At 35.0% G+C, this 22,072-nt stretch overlaps 1 protein-coding gene across 1 annotated transcript in view; it reads right to left on the bottom strand.

Annotated features, from left to right (window-relative positions):
* LOC123307787 (serine/threonine-protein phosphatase 2B catalytic subunit 3-like) overlaps nt 1-22,072 on the bottom strand; it is a 292,638-nt gene that overhangs the window by 177,601 nt on the left and 92,965 nt on the right. The window contains exon 2 of the mRNA XM_044890221.1: nt 20,651-20,854. Coding sequence (XP_044746156.1) covers nt 20,651-20,854 — 204 coding nt within the window. The remainder of the gene's footprint in view (nt 1-20,650; nt 20,855-22,072) is intronic.

The raw sequence follows: 22,072 nt of genomic DNA, 5'->3' as shown, positions 1-22,072 counted from the left end.
GAGAATAATATTCCACAAATGGTGCATGTAGCATCAACACCAATATCCTAAAAAAGCAATCAAAAACCAGGTTAACTTTAGCGAAGTAATTTTCTTCTATTTTTAAGATAAAATTAATAAATTGAAGAGCGGGAAATACATGTGGATGACTCATCATAAACAAATAAACAGAAGGTCCTTTTTTCACAAACTTTATTTTGTTGGCTGACGACCAGTTTCGAGACCTTTACCTTGTCTCGAAACTTATCAAGTCAAAGCTACAAGGACATAACCGAATTCAGTACAATAACAAATTAAGGTACAGATACTCTCACATATACCGGATGGTTCGAAAGTCTGGAAACGGTACATTTATTTCGCGAATAGGTGAAAAATCGGAATTCTGATAATGGGGTCTTTGGTAATTTCTCCCGAGGAATCGAATGGGTCCATAAAATTTTGGGCCCAAAAAGGACTTATACAAGATATGAAGCCCAAATTTTAAATTCAAACCCATCTTTTTTATGGCAGAATCGGATTCAGCGGAAAATTTTACATCCGAATTGGTTGAACATTTTTCCGTCCATTTTTGGGCCCTTTGCAGCGTTTTTTTGCAACGAACTAACAATTCGTTCAGATGAATACATCGATGGTTATGTTCTCCCTTTGTGAAATCTCTACGAATTATTCGTTTTTATTTTCGACAACATTCATCGTATAAAAGTTTTTTTGAAGTAATATTATTCTGACGCCTGAAGAAGGCCCAATAAAGGGGCCGAAACGTCACCGAAAGAATAATTTGTGTATATTCTTGTTCCTTTGACCGATACAATTGATCTTACTTATATAGCTTGGGAACGATACTTATTATGACTTAACCTATCAATTCTCGTAATATTCGACTCGAATTTTCTCCGTCCAATTCATAGATAATGAAAAAGTCATAATCCAGGTTCAGCACTGAAAAGTTTAATGAGAAAGTTTCGAGTCGAAACAACACCCTGAGTACCAATGTTTTAAAATTTCATCCTCAAATTTGGAAAGAGCAGATGAACATAAATGAAACTGATTTGATATTTCTGCACACAACTTTTTCACTTGTTAGCTTGAGTCAAATCTAGATGTTTGGAAAATGATGCGGCAAAAAAAAAACTTAATTGTTTTACATATTTCACCTTTTTTGTATTCTCCTAATTTGTGGAAAGCGAGAGGACATGTCCGTATTTGGGACAAATTTATCATAGTGAATGACGATTTAAGATCTATATTAACAAAAACTAAACTTTTGAATGAAAAACAAAAATCAAAAAATTGTATTTACAACATTCACTGTATTTGTGGTAAAACTTATACAGGTGAAACGTCTAGACCCTAGACCTCTAAAAATAAGAAGACGCGAACATAAAAATAATATTTAAAATAGAGAAATTTATAGATCACAGATCGCAGATCATGTTTGTTCTAATCATAGACATAGAGACATGGACTGAGCAATGTCAACATTAAATTGGCTTTTTTTATAGAAAGAGAGAAATGATCGTCTCTTTTTTGTTCACATAGAGGTGAGTTGGCCCAATCAAAATTCTAGAAAAAGACAACTGCATGCCCGATTTTCAGTTTCTCTCTGTCACTTTTTTTTATGGTATTTCATGCATAGATAGAAAGGGAAGGCACAGTCCACGTCTATATGTCTATGGTTTTAATACAGGAGACCACATGATGGATTGGAATAACACTAAAATTGTAATGACAGAACCGGATCATTATAAACGAAAGATTAAAGAGTCCACGTGTATTTTGTTGGATCGAAATAATAATTTGGCCAATTGTTCGGTAGGAATAGATCATATTTGGATTAATTTACTGAAGAGGGAAGTGTCATCCGGTAATTTCAAAATTAAATCAATCAACTTTTCTATGCAGTTTCTGTTTCTATGTATTGACAATTGATGTCGAATAAAAGCTACGATTCAGAAGATTTTCGGAAATTGATTTTCGTCTGATAAAGGAGTATGATATAGACTCCAAAAGTCACTATACATAATTATAATTTCAAAGTTTTTTTTTCAGTTCATTGTCAGGTAACCACTTTTTCTACTTGATTTGCTCTTGACAAATAAGTGCAAGAATTTACTCAGGAGCAAATCGTTTATTTCAATTTTTTTATTGATTTTGGGAGTGAAAACCCTAAAAAATCCTTTATCAACCCTGACTGCGTATCTCCTTTTATTTTCGGGTTAATTTTGATTCATCCTGGAGAGTATTTAGATGTTTTATCTTCAGAATTAATGAATGTGACGCGATGTCAATGTATATTCAGACGAAATTTTGGTTATTGTTTATGCTACATTAAAAATTCCAGATCAGTTTTCATCCAATCTACGAAAAATTTTTGCATTCATATTTGCTTCTTGTGGCTAGGGAAAACGGAGTGTACAATACAGCATTAACCGAACGATTTGCAGGAAAACTCCACCCCTTCCACTAAACACGATAGCCCTGGTTCGAATATCAAGGAATCGGGTAATTGTCCATGAAAAAGAGAATAATAGGCCAAAACTAGCGTTGTAACCTTTGTGTTTGGCATCATTCAAAGACGATTGCCGCACGCCTGGAAATGTCAACCTGTAGTCCCTTTAATTACCACAGCACCATTGTACGCCTAGCACAAAAGCGCTGTTTGCTGATGGCTCATTAGGATTTCAGTTCGAGAAATAATATCCTCCATCCACAAGTGCCGGCACATTCCTGCGATCTTATTATTGTGATTCAGCTAGCTCACTAGCAGATGAACAAGATGGACGGCGTGGCTTGAATCCAAGAGAATATATTTATATGATTTGGGTCCACTATTCGCCGTTTGTTTGTTATTATCGGGATGGGAATGATAGAAAAATTATCTAATACTAATTAGAATGAAGCCTAGAATGCAAGACAATCCTCGGAATTATTTTAATGAGTATTGACTACATATGTTATTCATAATTACCGCAAATTCTTGCAATGCTCAAATATTTGAGCATCTCGCGTAGCTAGTAATAATATAACCCAAACAACACACACACATATTTAAAACATTTTATAAACCATAGCTCATAGACTTTTAGATGATCTATAAAACATCAGAAAGTATCGAATCTGTAACCTAGATTCGACGGAAAAATGTCCGCGAGATTTACGTTGAAAAGTATCACTTCTTTAGACGTCTATTCGACGTAATTCTAATTATCTCTATAACAAGTACCATTTCTGATATTCTCGAGATTATACTGATTTGGTATTTTGTTTGATATATAATAGACGTTTGAGGATGTACTTTATTAAAATCATTCGATAACGTTTATATATCATTAGATTTTTGACATTTTTCTTCGATCAACAATCTGATAATATATAGATGATCTGAAAAACATGGACAATCAGGACATCTAAATCATGTAGCACCAAAGATCTTCTTTAGACTTTGGAGCATTGTCTTTATCGTTGAAGAAATCGGATGTCTATTAGAGAAAAGATTATTTATTGAAAAAGATGGTGTTAGTATTCACCTATTTTAGATGATCAAAGATGAACGTCTGTTAGATATTTCTAGAATGACCTTGTATTGTATATACAGTTTTTGTCCTCTAATTGTTGTCAACTTTGGAATTATATTAGGATAATTTGAAGAACGTGATATTAATGACCTCTTAACTAGACATATTTATTTCACAAGATATGTTTCGAAGAAGGGTCCATGTGAAAGAAAATGGACGTTCCGTAGATTCAAGATCCACATCTTCGAATCATATCTATAAAATCTGACCACTTGAAAATCTACAGATTAGTGATGGGCGAGTTCATATTTATACGGAATGGTTGACAGTTTGTATGGGAGTTGGAAGAGAAAAAACAGGTTCTGATGAATAAATATATTTATAATAAAAAAAACAAAAATAAATATAATTCAAAAACATAACACAAATCCATAAAATTGGAAAAAACATAATATAAATAGATGAGATTATTGTATATGTGTTTTTATTCCTCTCATATTCGTACCGTTGATTGGCTAGTCGTAACCAGTCTTGAATGGCCCGTTTTATGACAGCATCATTCAAGTCTGCTGGCGTTTCACTTTCGAAGAGAACATATACAGCCTCTGGAAGCAACATAAATTACAAATAGCTAAATGTTTCTTGATTGAATATCAATTACAAGTTGAGAAAATATGCGAAAAAATATTCTTTTGAAGAAAAGAAAGCGATGAACCAAAACCTGGAGATAGAAATTATAAATCAATAGGATTCAATTTCCGTACTCTTTAGATACCCTGTAGTATTTTTTAGAAATAAAAAACGCTGCTCTAATGAACTCCTATGGATTAATTGATACAGAATTTTCAATTCGAACATCGAAATACGAAAAAACATTCGAATTCTTAAATGATCTAAAAAACATCTAAACATTTCCTCGAAGATTTCAAACTCCGTATATTCAATTATTCGTCAAATTTCAGATTGAATCCTGTTTTGTAAGTACCTACTTATAATAATAAGGGTTACATTATTCAGCAAGTGTTGAGTGAGGTGATTCAAAATTCACTTCTGAATCGATGTCTGAAGATGTCTATCAATAGACTTTTTCAGATAACCCTCTTCACCAAGTGAATTCTACATAGAAATAGAAAACGCTGCGGTAACGAACTCCTATGGATTAATTGATACAAAATTTTCAATTCTAACATCGAAATACGAAAAAACATCCGAATTCTTAAATGATCTAAAAAACATCTAAACATTTCCTCGAAGATTTCAAACTCCGTATATTCAATTATTCGTCAAATTTCAGATTGAATCCTGTTTTGTTAGTACTTATAATAAGGGTTACATTATTCAGCAAGAGTTTCCTGAGTGAATTGATTCAAAATTCACTTCTGAATCGATGTCTAGAAGATGTGTATCAATAGACTTTTTCAGATAACCGTCTTCACCAAGTAAATTTTACATAGAAATAGAAAACGCTGCTGTATAATGAACTCCTATGGATTAATTGATTCAAAATTTTCAATTCGAACATCGAAATACAAAAAAATATTCGAATTCTTAAATGATCTAAAAATAATCTAAACATTTCCTCGAAGATTTCAAACTCTGTATATTCGATTATTCGTCAAATTTCCGATTGATATTCCTCAGAGGAGCGCATTTTAAATATAATATATACCATTAATAGTACCTATCTAACAAAATAGTATTGACTCGTCAATGGTTATCTAAAAAATATCATTTAATAGACTTTATTAGACGATTGATCTATGAAAAATATTTCTATTTTAAATCTACCTATATCTCAATTTATTGTAGCCAAAAATTCAGGTAAGTATTTGAAAACGATAACTGGATATCATTTTTAACAGAGAGCACAAATCCAAACTAATACCATATCGAAGTAAATGGTATTTTACTATGTTCAAGCAATTTGATTAATGTGTGAAGGGATTACCTGCTGTAACTACCCTAAGTAGAAAATGCACTCACCTTGTTCAATTATTACAGCACAAATCACTAATCAAAAAACGAACACAATCACTAGCCGACTTGACCTTCTTACAAAGAAGGGTTGTATACTAACGGAAATGTTGAATGTTCAAGTTCAAATGGCTATGCTTTATGAACTTTAACTCTATTGGCCCATGGCCGGTTCGCGGCTTCTTGCGAATTGCGATAAGAGTTCGCCACCAAGCGATCCAACCCGATCGAAGTTCGTGTCTAGTCCTTCTCATCGCATATCTCTCGACCCTTCAACCAAACACCTATTTTCTGCAAACTCGGAAAAATATCCTTTTTCCTCAAGACTATCAAGAGTATCTTGGGTTAATCAATAGTTTCGTTCGAAATTGATATTTAACATATTGAATTCAGGAGTCAATCATTCTTCACCATTATTGTTTTTGGAATAGGTACCAATATTCATACTCGATTTTCGATTTATATTAAAAAAATTGTCCAATCAGTTTTATCATATGAAAATTTTCACGAATTTCAATATCCTGATACTATGTCTCCTAGAAAAACATCCCCATCAGTAGGAATACGAATACTTACATGTGCTTTTTAGCATTGATACTTAGATGATAAAACACAATATGAATTTGAAAAATACACTAGGAAGATGTTGATTAGTCCAAAATGTTTTGACTATCGTAGAAATATGGTTTATGAATAATTAATTTCGGAAGTCACTTCAATAGATGACATTGACTTCTTATTATTATTTGGGACACTTGGAATCGTTAAGCTTAAAGACGATCTAGCAATGACAAATCTAGAAGAAATTTATTTGTTCACTGTTTTTCGACCATTTTACTTAGATGTTTTATATATGTAATCTAGGCGTCTAAACAAAGTCAGATATTGATGTGTCATATCGATATGGTATATGATATCTATTTCCCGTCTGAAAACTAATTTCATCATGATTATAAAATTAAGATATCCAATAAACGTTTTTTCAATATATGGTCTTCTTTGAAGATATTAATCGACATATTTGGTACAATTTGAAATCTAATGTTCATAGACGATACAAAATGATATATCTGAAAGATATTCATCTGGTCACTGGTTTTCGACCATTTTAGTTAGATGTTCTCCATATGTGATCTAGATGTCTTAATAAAGTCAGATATTGATGTCTAATATTGGTATGGTATATCATATCTATTAGTTGTCCGCCCAGTGATTCTTTCGCGATTAATACAATTAGATATAAGAAAAACGTTTTTCAGATGTATATTTGGAAACTAATCTATTTTCAGATATCTTACTGACATAAGAATTCTGCCAGGCATAAGACTAGACATCTAAAAGATATTTCAAAAACATCAATCATAGAAAACGTCTTATTTAGATAATCTAATTTTGATCATAATTCAGAGCAAGATCATTTTAGATCCCTTTTGACATAAATGAGATGTCATTTAGACGGAAGTGTGTTGTTTGGGAATGAAAACTGCCCACTTCGCGAAAGTCGCATCGGACCAGAGATTATAGAATTAGGAAGATGAAAATAGAAACGAAGTGACTCAAGTGATGTTACCGCCATCTAGTATTTCAAATGTGTACCATAAGACTGGTTCGAATATTAATTTGAGGGCCATTTGCAGAAACATATGATATTTTTTCAACGAGGTTTTCTTCTATTTTCTTGGCGGAAACCTCAAAATGTCATTCGAAAATTATTGCATGGTGAAGAACTGTGGATCAAATAAGAATTATTTTCCTAACAAGTGCGGAAAGTGGTACTTGCCCAGAGCAGAGTTCGGGTAAGCAGTTGAGTTAGGAACAATATTTTTTTCTACAAGCGCTTGAAATATATGAATACATATATCCATTATAAAATGACAATTTTATAATTCTGCATGTCATTATCAAATTTATCTCTTCGTTCGGTGCTCAAAGACATGACAGAATTTAATTTACTTTAGGATATTTGAATGCGGGAGAAACCCCTGCTGTTACCCCGCACTGCGCATGTGTAAACCGGTTTAGGGATCATTGTCCCTCAACAGTATAGTGTAGCGCTAAAAATTCCATCCTCTCAGAGTAGCAAATTGAGTGCCAATAGTTATACCAAATTTTATACATACATCCTAAATTTCGTTCCCCTGAAGGGTTGGAGCTCCGTCTAGAAATATTTTTCGAGAAAAAGTTTTATTATTATTATTTATTAATCAAAGAATGCGAGGGTGACTTACTGACCAGTAATTCTAATAACCTTAATATAAAAAATGAAATGAATCCAGTAGTAGTAGTACCACAAGCTCATGACAATCGACTCTTCTTTTTTCGTCGAGTAGGTGAAAATTGTTACCGCAGATGATCGATTTTTGCTGTATGTATGCAAACATTTTGTTGGTGAAAAACCTGTGAGATGTAGATATTTAGATTGCTTACAATGGCTTATCGAATCCGACATCGATAAGTTGCCGATAAATAGTCCACTCGGTGGCGACAGGGCCAGCAAAGATGTAAATTCTCACTTGTGTAAAATTACCAAAATCGCATTGCCTATATGTAAACAATGTATTGAATATTTTAAACATTGCATTGCATTGGAGAGCCGACGATGCTATATCGGGATTTACTCGAGCGTCGTGGAGACCTAGTGGATTTTGAAGATTAGATGGTAGAAAGAAAAAAAGGTTCTATGATGTATACACTTTCAGCGGTGGGAAAAGCGTCTGCAGTCTCAAAGATGTAAAAAAAATCGTCAGGTGTACATACTCGAGCGGGTCAGATCAAGATACTGTATATGCTCTTCGTGTCTCTGATAATGAATTTCAAGGGACTGACAATTTGGACGTGACGCAAGGTCACAGCGGTCCTTTGAAAATGTAAAAGAAAATTGTTACTTGTACATACTCGACCGTGTCAGATTTTCATACAGATTGTTAATCTGGGTGTTGTAGACGTGTTGACCCATTAATCTGAAACTAATCAGGGGGGGTTTTCTTAATCTCACACTTTGAAGATGATAAAAATCCCTTTTTTTCGAATATTTTCCCTCCCTGTACCTCTAATCGTTTTTGTATTCATTATGAAAGTTGTAGATAACAAAATGCTACACAACTTTTGTCTGAAGCAATTTTACATACCCTTAACCGTTCTCGAGTTAGAGGGCGATAAGAGCGAAAAGTTTAGCCACACATGCGAAAGGGCAAGGTCAATGAATCCCAGTCTAATCTACAATTGTCAAAATGACAAGGTATTTCTATGATGACAATTTCGAAATTAGTCACGAAAATTTTAGTGTTGTCTGTGACTGAACCTTAGAATGTACTATTTTCCAACGAGTGAATTTCCGCTCCAGCATGTATCGCTAAACACCTCGCATTAATCGCCATATATCTCAAAAACGTTTGAACGTAGAAAAAATTGCTTGGGACAAAATTTGTAGCAAATGTTATGCTCTATAACTTTTATAATGAATGCGAAAAAGATTTGAAGGCCAGGGGAGGAGATAATTAAAAAAAACTGATTTTTGTGATCTATATGGCCAATTTTTATTGTTTCGGCTTGCTAAAACTGTCAGATTATATTTTTTCTGTAATTCTTGAATCATTAGCTTCAAAATAAGAAAAAACGCCACCGCGCTCGAGAATGTATACACATTGAACTCTAAAAGAACTGGAATGGCATCTCGATGCAGGCAAACTAAGGAAGACTGAAAGGGAGGATGTAGAGCAATCTATCTCTCTCTGCGCTCTGTCAATTGGTTTATAACGATGTAAACAAAAACAATTCGGGGCGTTGAAGTGAGACGACAGCTGCGTCCGACGTCTGATGCGGTTATTCGATTGGTTGCCGAACCATTAGAAAGAGATGGGTTGCTCTACATCTTCCGTCTCAGTTGGACACACTTTTCGTCGTATTTCGGTACCTAAGAGGCCCTTCCATTTCTTTTAGAGTTCAATGTGTACACATGACGTTTTTTTTTGCAACTTTGGTGCCCTCCCACACATTTTCGACACGCTTAAATTGTCAGATTAAGAGAATATATACCTTTCAACATGTAATTAACCACATATACCTCAATCTGACACGCTCGAATATGTACAATGATCGTTTTTTTTTTACTATTCTGACAGGCTGTCCTAGACAATTCCCCCTATATACAGGTCTAATTTTTGGTAGATGTACTCTACAGGGTCCAAGGTATGTCCCCTTATATTAATCTGACACGCTCGAGTAAATCCCGAATTTCCCTCTTCGGCTCCCCAACTAATGGCTCTTAATCAATTTTATAAAAATCTAAGAAGTCAGGTATAGATACGCACGGAATGGTAATTGATATCCAATAAAAGTTAAACTCGGTTAAACCACACGTGTTTCATAGCGTTGAATATTTCAGAAACACATGGCAGACTTGTTTTAACAATTCCATGGCTTATGCTAGACTGATAGGAACAGAAAAAGTATCAAATGAATATTCATGGAACGAAGGCGTTAATTCCCATCTGCATTATTCCTTTCCATTGGGACGTTGTATCTGAAGCGGGAACTAATTGTGTCAATTAAACAGCGGACATGTAATGCACTTACGTGCATTGCAAGCAGACGTCTTTGTAGTGAAGATAACTGTTACATTAATGAGCAAGTTGACAACTTATCTGAGGAAACAGATCCAAGACGCAATTCGTGTTAATTTCCTAATCTTGTCATTTTATCGTATCAAGATGAACCCATCCATTAAGCTGGGTTGACAAGTACAAAATATCTCATATGTCACTCGTGTTATACAAATTCATATCGATTTATCTTTCCCTTGGATTTATAGGATGCCGTTAGAATCTGAAACGAAAAATTTTTTCTCACGAATCGAATTTATATTTACAATTGATTTCTCTAACGGCCATCTGATAGATGGGTTTATTGAAAACAGCCGTAAGTCTTCGAAATCAAAAAATTTTGCTCATGGAGTGGGGGGTTTTTGGATTCTTCACTTCCTCATATTCTGAGAGTTGACAATATCCAAAAAGATTGAACCAGACTGCATCGGAAAAAAAATGTTTCAGGTTATCAACGAATTAGTTGAGAAACTACTGGCAGAAGGCCATCCTACATCTTTTCTGATAACAGGTCAATCCACAGGGTCTCCTGGGAGATACTGTACATACTCTTACCAGAGATAGAGAAGTACTAGCTCAGTACGGATTGAATATAAAAAATGTATTTCTGGCTTTCCCCAGAAAGCTACAGGGTGATTTATAGGAATACTGAGACCATCATCAACACCAAACTTTCGGCGGAATTTATTGAAACTGGGGAGGTTATTGACACATGCTGCAATATCAATTATGCCAATATTCCAGGGTCGGATTTCTTAATTGTCATTTGAATTGTTGGAGATCAAAATATCATTTTATATTTCGAATTTAAAATAATTGTTTCGCTTTTTAGAAAGAAAATAAATTAGGCTTCAATACGTAGTACGACTCAAAGTTGTCACATTTACAATTCTTTTTTATGAATTTTTTAAATTGGGCATGGATTTAGGTATCTATCTCGTGGAAGTCATGAATAAATATGAAACGTGGGAATCTTCTTAAAAAACTCAGAGAAGAAAACCACGACACGTGTTTTGGTATCACAGTATCATCTTCGAGTGGGTGAAGGTTTAAAAACTCTTGTTTGGGAAGACAATACAGGGTGTACCAAGTTCGAGGGCCTATTAGACGTTTCTGGAGAACTGAACCTATTTGAGATCTGACAATTTGGATTATGATATTGTTCGACATTATCTACTGAGCTAAAATATTCTTGAAGCCTAGGCACTTTCAGTTATACAGGGAATGGAAGTAAATTTTTCCAAAAATTTTTTTATTCTTTTTCTTTCCTGATATGATAGAATATTCAATTCTGAATATATGTACTTCTGTTCAAATCGTTGCATTTGGCCAAATGGTTTCCAAAATATTGTGAAAAACTGAGTATTATGTTCGATATTTCTATTCTAAATATCTTAAGCACAAACCGTTTTCACTTTTTTGAAGTCGAAGAATGAGGGAATATTGTACATTTTCTGAATTTCGAAAAACTCGCCACAGAGTGTTTCGAATGCTGAGCCAAAAATGGGGATCAAAATTTATCCATCACTTTCGTTTTTCAAATCAGAACTCTAATTTTTTATGATTGCGTTGCAGTCTGCGAAGAAAAATAATGACAGTGTTTTAGTATGTTAATGCTCCTAAAATGAATAATTCCTGAGTTATTTAGGATTTTCTGATTTTATGTCGTACGTAGAGTAAAATTAATGAAATCTGTTTCATATCAATAATCTATGGTCATAGAAGATACATTTTCTCTTTTTCTTGTGAATTATTGGGAAAATAACGTTGTCATAAAAATAGGAAGCATCACCGTCTTCAACATTTACAAGCCGCCAGCTGTATCCTGGCCAGCCCAAGTCATCCAAACACACCCCCATCCTGTTATATACGTGGGGGATTACAATAGTCATCACGAGCAATGGAAGTACAGAGAATGCGACCCAAATGGCAACACAATAGTAAAATGGGTAGAAGATGAACATCTCACCCTTGTGTTTGATGCTAAAGACCGATTCACATTTAGATCAGCAGCGTGGCAACGTGAATACAATCCTGATCTATGTATTGTCTCGACTGACAACAGAGGCCAACCAATAGAGACCACACGGAACGTTCTCCCCGACTTTCCGCACAGCCAGCATCGTCCAGTCATAATAGAGGTAGGAATACAAATCCCCCTAATTACCTCTTTCCCTCGCCCAAGGTGGAATTTCAAAAAGGCCAACTGGACAAAGTTCGTCTAAGTTCTCCACGGAACTAGACAAATGTTTGGGTTGGATTCCCCCTACCAGCAGAAACTACAACAGATTTGTTGGTGCCGTAATAAGTAGTGCCAAAAAGTGTATTCCAAGAGGATGCCGCAAAGAATACATTCCCGGATGGTCCCAAAACAGTGACGAGCTGTACCAAAATTTTTTTGAAACCGGTGATCAAGAGATAGCAGACGAGCTACTTCATAGTCTAGATGCGGCGAGGCGAGAAAGGTGGACGGAAACTGTGGAAAGCTTGAACTTCCAGACATCGAGCAGACAAGCGTTGGCACTACTAAGGAAAATAGGGAGCGGAACCACCACACGAAGACAAAATACAACTGTCAGCCCAAACGCTGTTGCTTCACACATAGTAGCGACATCAAGAGCACCCAAGTATAAAGAACACACAGTTAAGATCAAACGAGAACTTAAAGCCTTAAGAGCTGAAGCCACAGAATCAGAACATTCTCGCCCTTACACATGCGAAGAAGTTTCGAACGCTCTCAAAGATGTCAAGCTAGGAAAGTCTCCAGGGTTTGACAATATTCACCCTGAATTCTTAGTAAACTGTGGCAAGTACGCAAAAGTCTGGATGGCTCATCTCTTTACGGATATCATACAAACCGGCAATATTCCGAGAGAATTTAAGCCATCGAAAATAATTGCCATATTAAAACCAGGCAAACCAGCTGACAACCCCAAGAGTTACAGACCAATAGCTCTACTGTCTGTAACCTATAAGCTACGGCTAATTTATAACAGAATCAGCGAAAGAATACTTGAAGCGATTCCGGTCGAACAGGCAGGCTTTCGACCTAAACGAAGCTGCGCAGATCAAGTCCTGTCACGCACCACCTATATTGAGGCAAGATTTCAAAGAAAACTTAAAACTGCAGCTGTATTTATCGACCTATCGGCGGCTTACGACACAGTGTGGAGAGAGGGCTTAATACACAAGCTCCTACGCGTAATTCCCTGCAAACTAACAGCCCGACTGATAGACAGCATGCTAAACGACCGAGTGTTTCAAGTGGTTATGGGATCCGACATCAGCTCCCCAAGGAAACTGAAGAACGGGCTACCACAGGGCTCAGTCCTTGCGCCGCTCCTCTTTAGCCTGTATATTGCCGATATGCCAGAAACAAGATCTAGAAAGTTTGGCTACGCTGATGACTGGGTACTTGCGACAAGGTGCAGTTCTATTGAACAGTCAGAGGAGACCCTAACAACAGATCTGGAAGTAGTGGGAAAGTATCTTCGCAAGTGGAGGCTTCAACCTAATGCCATCAAAACAGAAGTCACCTGCTTCCATCTAAATAACAAACTTGCCAGAAGAGAACTCAACAAACAATTTGAAAACACCTTACTAACCCACAATAAAACACCTAAATATCTAGGCATAACCCTTGATAGAACACTATCTTTCGGAGAGCATCTATCGAGAACTGCTGAGAAGTTGAAGACAAGAAACAACATAATTCAAAAACTATGTGGCACAACTTGGGGAGCATCGGCTTCCACTCTGCGTTCCTCTGCGCTGGGTCTTGTCTTTTCAACTGCTGAATACTGCGCTCCAGTCTGGTTAAACAGCCCACATGTACATAAAATAGACGCGCAGCTAAAAAACACTATGAGAATGATCGCTGGTGTCATTAAATCAACTCCCACTCAATGGCTTCCAGTCCTAAGCCACATTCCGCCCCCCCAACTACGACGAATAAACGCTCTTGCGAACGAGTATAAAAAGATCGTGGATAACACGAACTTACCCATCCACCAAGAATTCGAAGATGCCAACCATACCCGACTTCGGTCTAGACGACCACCAACAAGAACGGCAAGGGTGGCTGTGGAAGACGAGTTTGACCTTACTAACGCATGGACTCAAGAATGGACTGCACAAGAAAACAATAACATGCCGTGTATCAACCAAAAGCCACCTGGTTTTGATTTATCACGTAAAACATGGTCCATTCTTAACAGAATCAGAACCCAACATGGCAGATGTGCATACTCTCTACACAAATGGGGCAAGCAACCATCACCTCTCTGTGACTGCGGAGAAATCCAAACGATCAGACATATTACAGAAGAATGTTCCATACGATCATATAATGGCAGAACTGAGGACTTCCTGGTAGCGCCCCAGAGTCGATAGATTACGTAAATAGTCTAGATGTTCGTTTGTAACCTCCTAAAGTATGTTTTATACTATAATATATCCTGTTTTGTATTGTACTTTGTATTCTAGTAATGTTCTATACTCTTTGTTAAAATTTCTATTTTTAATGTTTCAAGGCCATACGGAAAATAAATAAATAAATTGGGAAAATGTATCTTCTATGACCATGGATTATTGATATGAAACAGATTTTATGAATTGTTATGCATAGTTATCGGACAATAGAGACGAAATTCAGCCTCACAAGTTACAGGTCTTCAGGTCGAAAGGGGTTTTCGCACCTCCAGTCAAACTACGTCCGGGAGGATGAGAATTTGGACAGAATGGAGTTAGTTTAATCTGAGGTTCAAATTTAATGGTACAGGACGGCGATTTATCTCTAAACTCACCACACTTCCTACGCAGTCAATTTAAATTCTTCGTGATAATAATTAGTCTGTCAAAAAAATTGAATTATCACTAGGCGTGACTCATAATCGTAATCCTCCTTTTAAACGATATTCGCAATACCTCTGGTTAAAGGAACGAAAAATTTCACATTATCAAGCAGCGTGTCTGGAATGTTAAGGTTTTCCTACAATTTCTTAATTCTGAATCGGAATTAAAATTATAATATTCAATGCCAAAACGAGCAGAAATCGAAGACTCATCTTAAAAATTAGATGAATTGAAGAACTAAATCAAACTTCATGTCAATGTACTGATACAAGGATTGTGTGCTTTATATTGAAAATATACTCGATACAGTGCAGAATATCATAGTGCTCACCAGCTTTGCGTAGAATCCAATATGCAATGAAATGCATTTCTTTTGAAATGAGCAGGGAACCTTGAAATTGACATAATATGAGATAACGTAGACCCGATGCGAATTACACTGCTGAAAATCCTAAATCTGCAATCCAACAAATGCTATTTTAGATGTGAGGGGGATATACAACTATAAAACTATTCCTTCCTTCCCCTGCCATTTACGACATTGAACAAATAGATGACAAGATTTAAATTACAGAGATTATTTCAAGATCGATACCTAATACAAATTCAGACCCTTCCACCGATAAATCCCAATTTATAGGCGTACCTATAGTATGAACGGAAATACCACACTAGCCGTCCATATCCACACGCCGCCGTAAAGGTCAGTTGGGTCTTAACGGCCGGAAAAAAATGAAGACACATATAAATTATTATTTATTCAGGAGGGCCAGGATGCCGAAATCAATACTGATCTGCGCGCGATCCTTTATTCCGCAGCATCCCATTCTGCCATAACGTCGTTCTGGCAACGTCTGCGGTACGTAACGCCACAGTGGCCTTATTTTCAGCAAACAGTGAAATATTTCCGCTAGCAACAGATCGTTTGTTCGGGGCGACTTACTGTGTCGCCGTCAAATTGCTTCCATGGAAAACGAGGTGAGATATATGGTCGAGACCAATGGTTTAAACTGACAGAAGAGAACACTTGTTAGTATATCCATTAGTCTTGTCGAAACGGAAACGCCGAGTCAGTAACTTTAAAATTTTAAAAAATAAAAATACGAGATGAAATTGAAGAGAAAATTAATATAATAATGCCAAGAAATTATTTCAATAACGGAAAGAAATGAAACGCTTCATAACATATTTCTCGTTAAAACAAATTTCGTCGTGTTTCGCTATCACAGAAGCGATAGAGTAGAGTAGAGTAGTAGAGATCTAAAGGTATAGCCATTCAAACATTTCATAACGTGTCATATTGAAAATAAGCTGAATTGAAGAAAAAAGCCAAACTCACTTCTTCCAAGGAAGAGTATTCATCTTTATGAATAAAAATGTTATGGGTTATGGCATAACGTAAAAATGGCTGAACCGATTTCATTCATTTTCTCTTTGAAATCTTCCTCATACTTTGTAGAATTTGCTAACGGAAGAGATATTGGAAAAAGCTGCTTGAGAAACTGGGAAAATCAAGAAAATTAAACGAACTTTAAATTTCGCAAGCACGTGTATATTGGGTGATTTACAATCCACAAGTGGTGATCCACAGTTGCTGACGGTTGACAATTGATTTCAACGTTCTCAAATTTCAGCATTTTGATAATCAGTTAATTGATTATTTTGAGTCTTAGTGATCAGTATATTAAATAAAGTCCTATATGTATGCATAACAATTGTGCTTTGCAGTTTTCTATTTACTTTAAATTTCGGTTAGACGGTATAATGCTTTCAAATTACATTTACGTTAAATGGACAATTGGTCTTCTTCAATTTTCAGAGCGATTTGCATTCAAAATAACAATGAATATATAGTGCTTGAGCGTTTACAGCATTAGTTTCGAAAATCCATGCTTTTCACGCAACTATATGTAACCTGTTCCTGTGTTGACAAACTCCTAAATTTTATTTGTTCATGAAGAAGACAAAACAAAAAAAGTTGTTGACAAATGAAAATGTTCCCTTAAAATAAAAAAAATTACATAATATTACATATATGTATGTAGGTATCTACTTAATCAATTTTTTTCAATGAAAAGTTTAGATTGAAGACTTTTTCCACTTTTCATACTATTCTAACTCAATCTCTTTCATCTCTCATTTTACTTCCAATTACTAAATATTTCTTCACCTAGGCAAGACTGCTGGGTCTGCTAGTAATATAATAAATGGGGTGCCGTGGACAGTATACATTGAATAATCTTCTCTTGATTTCTATTTCATTTTTAATTATGATGTATTCAGCTTGCAACCAACCAAAGTAGCTCTGATATTTATCTCCACTGTGTAATCATACATTATTGTTGTTTATTTCATTTTTTACAACAGTTACCAGATTCTAACATAATCCTCTCAGCAACCTTTCATTTTCATATAAATAAATAAAAAAAATTTCTGTGAACCGCGTAAGAATTATATAAGAAAATATGAAGAAAATTTTGTTCTCCAAAATGATCTATTCGTTAGTGAGTTATTTGAATTTCTGGTATTTTTATTGTATGGTCATATGAAGAATGTGGGTGGAACTTTTCAAAAACGATATGCCGAAATCAATCTGTTTCATCCAATCTTTGTGAGATATAACAGAAAATTGCATTTTCTTCGGATATTCTGTATATTTTCAGTAGAAAGTTCGGCTCAGTAGAGCCGAATTGAAAAAAATTGGTAAGGCAAAAATGTTTCTTTCGACCTCAGGAATCTTCTGTTTGAATATATGTACAAGACAAAGACTCACATTTATTTATTTTTATTTTAGAACACATCGTTGAAATCTATTATTGTTTTCCTAACAAGTGCGGAAATTGATACTTTTCCACAAGAGATTGCAGTTGCGGTCAAGTTGTCGAGTGCGGAAAATGCACTTTCCACATGTGTTAGGAACAATATTCTTCCTACTAACGTAAATGAAAGACTTCCGCGGTAGACTTATCGTCTTGAAACTGACGATATGAGAAATTATATTTTTGTGCGCTCAGCCTCATAGAGAAAAGTTTGAATTTTATTTTTGGCGCATAGAGACATGCCAAAATTTTATGATTGATGCGACTCTTTAATATTTGCGTGCGGAAAAGTTCTACTCTACAAACATCAATGCGTGTGGAAAGTAATACTTTTGAAACGCTAGTAGAAAATAGTTATTTTGCTATCAAGTGAGGGCAAGACACTTTCCGCAATAGTTAGGAACAATATTTTTTCTACAAGCGCATGAAATACAATCCCTGGCCAGTTTATTAGACGCACTGAGGATTTTTTTTATATTTACTGGTATTGCCCGAGGAAAAAGCAGAATATTTGAGTTTAATTTCCACATAATGTCAGTTTTATCTACGACTCTCATTAAATTGTCCTATTTGGCATCTACTTTTGATGTTGTAATATTATAGTACTTAAGTATGAATCAGTACTATGTCTTCCAGTGGACATCTTGCATGCTGCCGGTTCGGACGTTATTTCGATAATCCACATATGAAATCATCATCCTCGAATGCAGCAAACCGAACAATTCTGCATTGATAGCTGTATCTTGTGTAATTCTCATAGTTACACAAGATGGCTCAGCAAAATATTAGAATTTCATGTTGAATCATCAATAAATCAATATTTTTTATTGAATATGATATATTATATGTGAAAACCATTTACAGATGAAGTATATATAACATATACATTCAATCTAATAATTCAATATTCAAAAACCAATAACCTAATAACCAATTTCAAAGCGTGTTCAACTGAGATTTTGCATCGAATCAATGCGTCTAATAATATGGCCAGGGACTGTATATGAATATATCCGTTTTACGAAACAAATGAAAATTGATTTGATCAATTCATATATAATGACAGGCCTAATTCTGCATGTCGTTACCATGGATATGTCATCGTTCGCTTTAGGTGCATAGAGACATAACAGAATTTAATTTACTCTATAATATTTGCGTGCGGGAAAAACAAGCACAGGCTTGTAGAAAAAATTGTTCTCAATTCCATGGAAGAACATATTTTTTATTATGCATAAATATCCAGTCTTCGTTTCTATATTTGTCAACCGATCCCTTGGTTTTTATGTGCTTTATAATTGCTTTGAATGATCTTAACTATCATTACCTGCCTCTAATAATATGAAGTAGAGTTAATTGCTTGTTCATCTATATTTTCGTTCGGTACCTTACTTTCACCCACTATGATGATGATGCTATTTTACTGTTAGACAATCACATGCGAATTTTGACCAGAAAACACAATTGTCGCTTACTTAGGTTCTTCTTTGTGGGAATCGACGATAACACAAAACCACTCTGTAGATTGGTTGAAAAACTGATAGTCGTGATTATCGAGACAAAAATACATACAAGGTAATTCATTGGCAAATGGGCGGATGCTTTGATTAGATATGGGACACGAAGGTGAATCAAAATAACCTATATTTAAAGGGTTTATCTGTCTTTATAATCAAGATACAGAGTGTTTTATTGATTTGGTCAATTTATTCAATTGCCTTTCGAACCACCCTCTATATTTTAATCAAATTTTGATGCGTTCATTTTCCGCAAAAGCTTGTTCATACTGATATAGTACCTGAGTTTTTTCAGGTCCGGCCTGGAAAAATTGACAATAAAAAATAGCCCTTTTTTAATGAAAATTCGATAGGAAATTCAAAGAAAGCAGGAAAACCTGGAGTAAACAAGTTACTTCTCGTACTTCCGCATGCGATTTTAATAGTCAATTAATGTAGTCAAATTTGAATATTCAGGCAACACAGTAACAAAAATTAAAAAAAAAAGTTTCGTTCGGTATTTATGAAATTCATTAATTTATTAAAAATTTTGGGAAACAAACGTGAAACAGTGGGAAATCACAGGTCTGATAACAACTGAACAAATGTTATCGTTCTCAGTGGTAAAATAACTTAAAATTATCACAGCACAGATCAACCCAAATACAAATCTTTTCGTTTCTTGTGTTTCTAGTTTGTAACCCAAAAAATAAGCGCCTGATGAGAGGCTGGAGATTCAATTAAATCAGGAAAATTACTAAATAACGAATAAAATTGTATTTCATAAAATTTCGGTAATTATGTTGTCAGAAAATTCCAATTTGACTAGATTTATTGAGTTTTATAATCGCATGTGAGAGTACGAGAAATACCTTGTTCCCTTTAGTGTTTCTCCTTTTTCGGATAATCATAACAAATATAAGGAATTTTATATAGAGGGTTTTTTATTTGAGTTGAACCTTATTCATCATTTTTTCCTATGACGGACCTGACCAAAAATTCATATAACGTATACCAAATATGAATCATCAAAATATATAGGGTGGTTCGAAAGTTATGGGTATTTGAAGAAATTGGCAAAATCAATAAAACAGACTGTATCTTGATTAAAGAAAGAGAGATAAACCCTTTAAATATTATAGTGTATTCTGTCTCACCTCAGTGTACACCGTATATACCCTCAGCTTCCTCCTATTTACCAATTAATCACATTGAATATACCCAAAACTTCTTCATTATACGTTTATTAAAACTGGGTGTTCCGTTTTCTATGTCACTCAGTATATTTTACATCAGGATAATAAGCTATTTCACCAGATATTAGGTATTTAAGCAAAAAATGCTCATGTCAAGGTCAAAAGCATGAAAGAGATTTTGAAAATACGACTCACCTGTGACAGGGGCCTCAATGTCGATCATCGTTTTCTCTGCCCTGAGTAGCTGCGCCCCCTCGTTTACTATCCGAAGGGCGGCGGCTTCATCGATGCGGCCCTCCAGGATAAAATGTTGCTTGAGTACATCAGGCCGAGGTTTTGCCGTCCTTGGGTCAAATACCTCGGCCACCGTTAATTTGTGGCTGGGTGGAAATGGGACAGCTGGAACAAAACAAATATTTGTTAATTATGATCGATAAACTTGGTCAATCTTACTGATGTGGTTAATATTCATAAGTCCGGGTACGACTAGGACGAGAAGATTCAAGGAATGTACTGAACGCCAGTTCGAACGGTTGTTGTAACAGCGGATATTTCGAAGATATTCAAGACTTGTATACACTCCACTCACCTTCAGAATTATTGACATCGAAGCAGTCTTTGAAATGAAAAAAAAACGAAATTCAAAATATCTCTGGTCCGGGACTTATACAGGGTGTTCTGGGAAGAATGCAATAAACGGAAACCATAAACTGAGGCCCTCAAAGTGGCCTAATATCAAGAGGTTTCAATTGACAAGAGCCTTCGTTTAGGATGTACAGGGCAATAATAATAAATTCTTGAACAAATAAACACACTGATTTAAAATTTTGCGGAGGTGTCACACTTTACGAACACCTTCGCACAATATTTTGAGAATTAAAAAATAAATACCTACTACCGGAGTAGAATATTTTTCACTTCTTCTATATACGTTAATATTAGATAATTCTGTACATTGACATTATCAAATTTTGTCACTTTTATGACCATAGAAAATCATCCCAACCATAAATTCTAAGAATTTTGCTTGGCACGATCATACAGGATAAGTAATAAATTTTCAAATTTTTCAATTAGCTTGATTGATATTCCACTCGGCTTCCTACGAACTATCACTTATTACTGTTTTCTCCATTCATTTAGCTGAAATGTTATACAAAAATAAAGTTCATTATTTTCCAAAATCGCAGATGTTTTGAATGAAAATTAATCCTTTCATTGAAACATTCGAATTCTCATGAAAATCAAAAGTTATAATTAAATATCATTTCAACATTAAAAGATTTTTTTCACAATCTAACAGAATAATGGTGTCACTTTGAATTGAGGATTCAGAATGAGAACTTATGATTGATGAAGTATTTTGATTTTTCTATCATAAATAAGAGAATAAATGGGAAAATTAAAGGTGAAATAATAACAAAATGTTTGAAGTAGAAGGTAACTGAGAAAAAGAGAACAATAATTTTCAGTTTAGAAATTGCTCAAAGTGGTACTTCGTACTTCTAAGAGTCTATGTGGTTCAGATACATAGAACTACTAAGTAAGGGTGACCGGCCACCGAATGCGAATTGAGCGAAGCTGAGCTTTTTCAATGCTAAATCACGAGCTACGTCA

The sequence above is a fragment of the Coccinella septempunctata genome, chromosome 1 (genome assembly GCF_907165205.1).
Source record: "Coccinella septempunctata chromosome 1, icCocSept1.1, whole genome shotgun sequence".
In the NCBI taxonomy this organism is placed as follows: domain Eukaryota; kingdom Metazoa; phylum Arthropoda; class Insecta; order Coleoptera; family Coccinellidae; genus Coccinella; species Coccinella septempunctata.
The sequence above is the reverse complement of the archived record's forward strand: the minus strand, read 5'-3'. Positions and strand labels throughout refer to the sequence as shown.